The sequence below is a fragment of the Montipora foliosa genome, chromosome 11, assembly GCF_036669935.1.
Source record: "Montipora foliosa isolate CH-2021 chromosome 11, ASM3666993v2, whole genome shotgun sequence".
In the NCBI taxonomy this organism is placed as follows: Eukaryota; Metazoa; Cnidaria; class Anthozoa; order Scleractinia; family Acroporidae; genus Montipora; species Montipora foliosa.
This window is the reverse complement of record NC_090879.1, coordinates 45,561,786-45,569,946: the sequence shown is the minus strand read 5'-3', so window position 1 is coordinate 45,569,946 and position 8,161 is coordinate 45,561,786. Positions and strand designations below refer to the sequence as shown.

The 8,161-nt window shown below is 37.6% G+C and overlaps 1 protein-coding gene across 1 annotated transcript in view; it reads right to left on the bottom strand.

The window, feature by feature from the left end:
- LOC137975002 (probable 3',5'-cyclic phosphodiesterase pde-5) overlaps positions 1–8,161 on the bottom strand; it is a 58,198-nt gene that overhangs the window by 27,879 nt on the left and 22,158 nt on the right. The window contains exons 12-17 of the mRNA XM_068822031.1: positions 5,804–5,862; positions 5,632–5,683; positions 4,840–4,982; positions 2,083–2,175; positions 635–703; positions 449–504 (exon numbers count right to left, since the gene is read on the bottom strand). Coding sequence (XP_068678132.1) covers positions 449–504; positions 635–703; positions 2,083–2,175; positions 4,840–4,982; positions 5,632–5,683; positions 5,804–5,862 — 472 coding nt within the window. The remainder of the gene's footprint in view (positions 1–448; positions 505–634; positions 704–2,082; positions 2,176–4,839; positions 4,983–5,631; positions 5,684–5,803; positions 5,863–8,161) is intronic.

The following is an 8,161-nucleotide window of genomic DNA, read 5'->3' as shown; positions in this document are numbered from 1 at the left end:
AGATTTTAAACTCGAAAAAATGGTCTAATTTTTTTTTATCAATTTCTTGCACTTAATTAAATGAACTTTTGGTCTTGGCCAAAATCTAATAGAAAACAAAAAACATAGCTCTTCAAGCTACTATTCATCCCATAATTCTTCCTTCTATTAGCAGAAATGTTTTAAAGTGTACATGGAAGTAAAGATAATGAGCGATCCCTTCATTCATTCTCCGCAGCTTTGAATTGACCAAAGAGCCGCTGACTTATTCTGCTGGAGCCCTTTTAAGTAGGAGGTGAGCCTTTTGGAGACGATGAAATGAAAAAAAAAAACAGAATTCACCTAGTTTGAATGGCAATGAAGTTTTGAAGAAAGAGGAATTATCCTGCTACGTGTTCATGTTCCCTACAAACCAATTACTTTGTTCATTTCATTAAGACCAAAACGAAAGTACACTTGGGATAATTACCTGAAGCAGTAAAAACTCCACTTTTTTTATTGACCATCTGAACAACACCAATAATACTGAAATAAAGTTAAAATGGTTCAAATTTGACGGAGGACTGACTGGCAAGCATGACTTCATTATATTCATTGTTTCAAGAAAGACAGTAACATTGTTACATCGCATTAAAATGACTGAACAAACACTCACTTTCCTCTAATAAAGATGGGCATACATAATAAGGTGTTTGTAGTGTAGCCTGTCTGAATGTCAATTTCCCTGGGAAAAAATAAACCACATTACTTTCAGCATATACTCACTCTACTGTGATTTCTAGGTTGAGTCATTGCGGCATACAATAACATTTTTGGTTATTGCTTTCAAGCTAAGTAAATTATTGATTATCTACACAGACTTTCGTTTCCTGAAGCTCATTGCTAGGACACAGGAAGTAGTCATCTGAAGACTCTCAGGTTAAAGCTTCCGGATTTGTGGTTTCTATACCATTATCAATGTACTAATGATATCAGTTCAGTTCATTTTGATGACTACAAACAAGGGTTTTTTTTACACAGATGGAGCAAACACTAAGATACCGCTTATACATCTCCGTTATTGTGGCTCTCCTAAGTTACATTTATTTCAGAGAGTCATTCCCCTTTTGTAGTGTTGACGGTTTTATTAAATTTGATAAAAAACAAACAACCCTGTAGCTATGCCACTAGTACAAATAGCGCGTTACGAAGAGATTTATTTTCGATCATGATTCGAGGATATATGAACCCACTTTAATGCCTAGCTCTCACAAGTGTCCTATAGTTTAACTGTTGAGCATCCGAACTAGTAATCGAAAGGTCGGAGGTTCGACTCATGCAAAGAAGCACTCGGATTTATTTCCGAGTATGCTAAGTGACGGTGACGCCTTTGAAAACTATATCTCTTCATTTGATTCACCGGTCGGGGTTAAAGGAGCAATGTCATGCAAAATTTGTTATTTTTAGGTCAAAACGGGGTGAAAATAAAATTTAGTGGTTTAGTTCGCACGTACAAAATTCCTGACGACCCACTGACAAGATACGAAATATATTTATGGCACAGAGCGATTCGTATTTAATTTTTGACAACTTTCTGAAGACACCGTTTCCAAAGTTGAAAAAATACTAACAGTTTTTTCAAGTTTCAATCCATCTCCATCCTCTCCTTCATCCTTGGCTGCAGACAACAAAAAATAGCTTCAGTGCACTTCAATGGTTTTTGGCAACAAAAGTACAGCATTATTTTTTTGGTCTTCATTGATGCAAAGTCTGACGTTTGACTAAAAAAGCGTGCCACTGCCCCTTTAACAAATAACATATCTAGTTCAATCACAAATAAAATGTTGTTGTTGTAGCAATCAGATAGATTGTTGCACTGCCTACAAATAAATAGCACAATGATTCTGTGGGAACATCGCCCTTAGTAAAAAACTACCACAATGGGCCATTTGCAGCTGGCGATCATATGGTACAAAAACCGCCACACTGGAGAGCAAATTGCGCATTGGAACATCAAAAACAAAGCAACTTAATTAAAATTATCTTTGTTTTAGATGTCCCAGTGGGCAATTTGTGTTCCAGTATGGTGATTTTTTTTTCACTTGCTGCAAAAGGCCTATTTACCTGTTGAACCGTTCATCATGGTATGCATCAGTGATATTCAGTGTTTCTCCAGTAGTTGCCACATGTCCAGCGACACCCTTAGATTTTGGGAATCTGGCAAACAATAAGACCAGTAAGGAATAACATCATCATCATCATCTTAGGTAAACTTTACTTATTCCACTCTACCAGGTTTTTGTCGACTTGACAAAGGCGTTCGATACCGTCTACAGGGGCGCTCTGTGGATAATTCTAAAGTTATAGCTCAAAGCAAATATAATACTGAAAAGCTTACAGCTGTTCAAGGCAATTCAAGCTTCAAAGGATTTCAGGCGAAATGGAAACTTTTTATTAAACGAGTTATATCGCAAGACAATGAGTGCTATAGGTCGCTGAAGCATGAAGTTATGTATATGTTAGAGTTGTGTCAGCAAACGTACCAAGGTGGTGTAACTTGAGTCAACAAGTATAAAGTTTAATGTTTTTTTTAGTGTATTGTATCGCACTGTATTGTACCAAGTTAGCGATGTAATTATGATATTGTAAACAGAGCGAGTATTGTATTGTGCAGCAATAGTGTAAGTATCAGTAGTTGTGTTGTGAGTAGCGTAATGGATTTTTTTTTTTTCAATAAAATAAAAAATAAAATAAAAATTGAAAAAAAGGGAATAACATCATAGAAGTCGGAAAAGAGCAAAAAAGCAACTCCTGAACGAAAAATAGAACAACCTGAAATGTCTTTACTGCTTATCTGATCGCCTTGCGAAATCATTTCGAAGTCTGCCCGTACACGATGTGACCTATGTCCAACTTGTATGCCAAGGAGTTGGATGGATGTATCCTACCTATGCCAGTTATTAGTTCCTTTGTCCACGACTTAGGATCTATTTCATGCAAAGCGATGGGGCAAAATTTTGCAAAATAAGAAGGGGTCACTCATCCCTTGTTTTATGTTGAAGTCCCTATTTACCAATACACAAACTCAAGGACCTTAGAACTAAGCCTGTTCCAGGCTCCCAGATAGTAGGGAAAGAGAAAAAAATGCATGCGAAAAATGAGTGGGGGCTTGGGTCAGTTGTTTTCGTTTTCTTGACTATCTGGGAACCTGGAACAGGCCACTTAGAACTACGCAGGTCAGTCCCGAGTAAAGTGTTGACTGCGCAGTGAGTTCTGCGACTGACATTTCAACAACCTAAGACAAGGAGTCATCTCCAGTCAGTAACATGGATTGGCAGGAGCAGATGTGAACAAGATGACTAACCCCCTCAAACTGTCAAAGCAGCAAGTCGCTAGTAACAGACCTCAAGACTTTACACGCTCGGGCGATCAAATTCCATCAAATTACTTCTTATTAGGGATCAAATCTTAAACTTAAACAACCTTCTCCACAGTAAACAATCAGCCTATCGTCCATACCATTCTTGTGAAACCGCGCTTCTGAGCCTGACAGATAATTGGCTGAAAGCCATGGACTCGAGAGAGATGGTGTGTACCGTATTTCTTGACCTAAGCAAAGCGTTTGATTTGGTAGACCGCGACTTACTAATGTAGGAGGACCGAACACAGCACTGCCATATTAATGGATCACTATCTGATGTACTAACTCTAACTCGAGGGGCACTGCAAGGGTCGATTTTAGGCCCAGTACCCTTCTCTTTGTATATCAACGACCTACCACTTGCAATTCCCAATTCTAATGTTGATATATACGCAGGTGATACTACTCTATGGGAGACCAACAGTGATCTCTTACATGTCCAGCAAGATCTTTAGGACAGTCTCAATAAAGCAAGCAGTTGGTTCTCTCTAAATAAGTTGGTCCCCAATACGAAAAAGACGAAACAGTTAGTTATTGGAACTAGTCAAAAACTGTCACACTCTGGAAATCCAGAAGCCAACGATGAAAAACTTTTGGGTGTCAAGATTGATAAACACCTCAACTGGGACGATCATATTGACTATCTCATAAATTAGTTTAACTCTAGAATCTGCTTCCCTAAAAGAGCTAAAACATACCTTAGCTATTCGTTAAGGCAATTATTATACAATGCATGGATTAGACCATTATTTGAGTTCGTTGTACTGTATGGTAAATATCAAAAACGAAAATCCTTTTATTAACAATGCAAAACGATGTGCGAGGTTAATTTTAGAAGCTAGTGCTTCTGAAATTTCAGTCCAACGTTTTAGTAAGTTAGGTTGGATTCCTGTTGACAACATCATACAACTAAGGAAACTTTGCATAATGCACAAGATTATAAATGGCAAATGCCCCGACTATTTTAAAGAGTATACTTCTTCTGTAAATGATAAGCATAGATATAATACTAGGGCGTCAACAAACAATCTGTTATTCATTCCTTTTTTTCGTACAAAATCTGGTCACCGTACTTTTCATGCGAGTGGTACTCGACTATGGAATTCATTAAATAATAGTAGCAAATGCCTAACAACATTAAGTAATTTTAGAAAACACATTTGTAGTTGCAATTAAGAAACTAATTCCAAGCTCGATCATTTTATCTTTTTAATTATTTAAATTATCTGAAGAATTTTAAATAGTTATAGATTATTATAATATATAGCTTTTTTATTTACTCCTACTTCTATTTCTGTTTTTTTTTTTTAAGTATTTGTTTATTTTTCGGACCACAATGTAAACTACTGGTTCTTTCCCAGTAATTGTGTCAATCCAATAAAGTTATTGTTATTATTATGTATTCTGTATTCCTTCTCTGAAAAACAATGTAGGTCTAATCAAACCCTCTCAATCACTACCTGATTTCCTTTTGCAGATTGGAGGAGCGGCTATCCTCAAGACTGCCACCAATATCAAATATTCTTGCATAAAGTTCACTTGTTCGGTTGTCAACAAGGAATAGGGATGTCCTGTCTGCATCCACCAAAGTCTGTGCATAATTCTGCAGAAAACAAAAAGGATAATGTGCGTGTGGGCACTGTGACTTATTGTTACTGATGGAAAGACTAAAGAATGCCTAATTTTTCAAAAGGCAAAATGCAATCATTAAAAGTCCATTAATAATTATTTGAAAAGAAAACAAAGCACCATCTTAATACAGTAACGTAAATATCTAACTTACACTGAGACAAGATTGTAGCACATCATATGACAAGGACACAGGGAGTTGCCACCCAATATTACCAAGCAATAATTGTTATAGACTCATTCTAGAAGTTGGGCATGTTGAGCACTTCTCTTTCTTCAAAATTTTGAAGTTTCCTTTAAAAACTGTTACCGTCCGGAATTTCACTCATGTTTCATGTTTTATTTTGAAATGTCATTATCATAGTAGATACCTCCAGGCTCTTGTGTTAAAATTAAATGCAAAAGTATCTTTGTGCAAGTGGATTGCTTAGTAAAGCACCTTTTCTGACCAACTGAGTTTAGTGAAAAAGATTATCTTCTGGGCATTAAGAAAGAGTAAATTGATTTGAAAGCCCAACCAACCCACATGGTCATACGATAAAGACAGGTACGATACACACACTCTTATAATTACGTTGTCATTGCTAAAACAAGGCAGCTATGAAATTGCTATAAATACAAACCATAATCTTCATGATCACTGTATCCATGCTGACAATATCTTGAAATATCGACCTGGGTAAAGCAAAACAAAAAAATCATATTCATCTGACAGTTTATTCTGGGAACCCGGAAAGTGTTGTTAAACCACTTAAAATGTGAATACATGTGCCAGTGTGTAACAACTCGGTTTACCTTGTCACATTCAGCAAAAATTCTGTCAACTTTCGGTGCCTCTGCATGTTTTGAAACATCTGTAAAGATGGGAATAAAATGTTCTCTTTTTCTCAGAAAAGGATTAATCAATTCTGTGACTTCAACAATAAGGCCTTTGACCCAAGTGGGGCATTATGACTTCAAGTACAATCACGGCACCAGGGGTTTTTACATAGCATCTTCCTTAACCCTTTCACCTCTTTAAACCAGCCCCCATTCATGAGTGTCCATTTTAGGAGGGATTGTATGAAAGGAGACAATATTAGTTTTACAGTGGATGAAGATGTTGTCAACCCTTTTAACTCCTGAAATGGTGGCCCCATCGACGAGTAAAAATTTCTGGTGTCAGACAGTAAAATCTGTAATAGAGGTTTTGCAGCCATGTTGCATGATAGGAACAATGAAAATGTTTTGCATTAGAAAGAACATTTGTTCCCATAGGAAAAAGAATCTATTGTTCCTGCCATGCAACATGGCTGCCATGCAAAACCTCTATTGTGTCTCTTAGTAGGGAAAGGGTTAACATATTTAGCAAATAAGAACTTTCTCCCAGATTTGCAGAAAATGGACCAGCAATGAAGGTTGGGTTTCAGAGACATATTCGCGGGAAAAAACGGCCCATTTCAGGGGAATTGTCGTGGCAAATTTCGACACTAGCCGATAGTTAGATCTATCATGAGGATCGTCTTTTTTGAAGATGGGGCAGACTTAAGCTAGCTTCCGGCCAGCTTCCAAGCAGCCGGCACAGAGCCAGGGTCAATAATCTTGTTGATAAGAACAGGTAGCGGATAAGCAAGAGCAGCAGCACCACCCCGCAATGTTCTTGGCGGTATCTTATCATAGCCAGTTATACTTAAAAGTATAAGTTCGACCTCAGGTGGACATACTGAACGAAACTGGAAAGCTTCTTCCGCACAGCAGTGGGTCTGTATAGCAGAGATACTTGGATGACTGGTAAAACGGGAATTATCACTGTGATGCCCATCACTATCATTGTCCTTCAAGAAGGATGAAAAGTGCGCGCTAAAAATTTGTGCTACTTCCATTTTGTTAACAACAAGACTATCACCCTCTGTAAGATGAATGGAGTCCCGGCTGATGTTTTACTTTGAGTGCATGAAAGGCTTGACTGTTTGCCAAAATTTCTTGGGGTTGCCTTTGACATTTGCGGCAGTGGTGCAAATAAATAGTCAGATACAGCCTTACGCCTCAATGAAGATGCAACGTTTCTCTGAGTCTTGTGTCTGTCCCAAGCTAGCCGGCACTTAGACTTGTTGCAAAGGCGCTTTAATTTGCGTTTCCCAATTGCCTCGAGTAGCTCAGGTGTCATAAATGGTACGTACTCTCGATTTGCTGTTTTACGTTTAATTGGCGCGTGGTCATCGAGTAAACTTGATAACAGGTAACTCTAAGCCCAATAGCTGTCGTCAATGTCTTCGAATATGTATGCGATATCGAATGGGATCAAATGCAAGTCATCGCGATATCGCTCGGGATCGTAACTCTTGAAAGTGCGTTTTTCAACGGTTATAGTCCTAGGGCAGCGTGACCTACTTACAGTATAGACCAGGTGATGGTCACCTAAAGTGGTACTGTGACGAAAATCCCATCTTTCCTATCTAAGCCATTTTGAAACATAATCAAGTAGTGTGCTTGAGAAGAAAAATGCTGTTTACGTTTTTCAAATATCTCTTTGCGTTCCAGAGATATTCGAGTTTTTAAAATATGCAAATTAGCCAAGTGATGACGTCATACAATCAACCAAATTTTTTTCAGATATGATGAAAAGAGATATCTCAGCCAATTTGTATCAGAAATTTTTTATTTTTTGCAGTAAGATTCTACTAAATGTTCTCCACAATATGAGCTTAACAGTTCTGTTACCATGGCATCATACTGGGTTCCAGACCTCCCCCATATTAAAAGCTTTTCTGGCCACCTTTGGCGTTCCATTTTGATATTTGCTAACAGCACTTTATATGCATGATCCAGCAAGCATATAAATATGTTAGCTCGAGTTTGTGGCCTTGTTTAACATTTTTCAAGTTGAAAATCACTAACATATTGAAATCAAGTGGGTGGGGACTGGAAAAGAGTGAGCTGCCATGGGAACAGAATTTTTTATAGCCATAGGTGTGTTTCCTGTAGAACTATTAGACTACCAAGTTCCAATGGTCTGCGCTGTAAATTGGCCAAGGTAGCTCTATTGATATACTCAATATAATATTGGGTTGAGTATATGACGACATCAGTCATCTCATTTGCATATTTTATGCATTTTTCAATCTTAAATATCTCCGGAACTATTGAAGATATTTGCAAACGGTAAATGGCGTT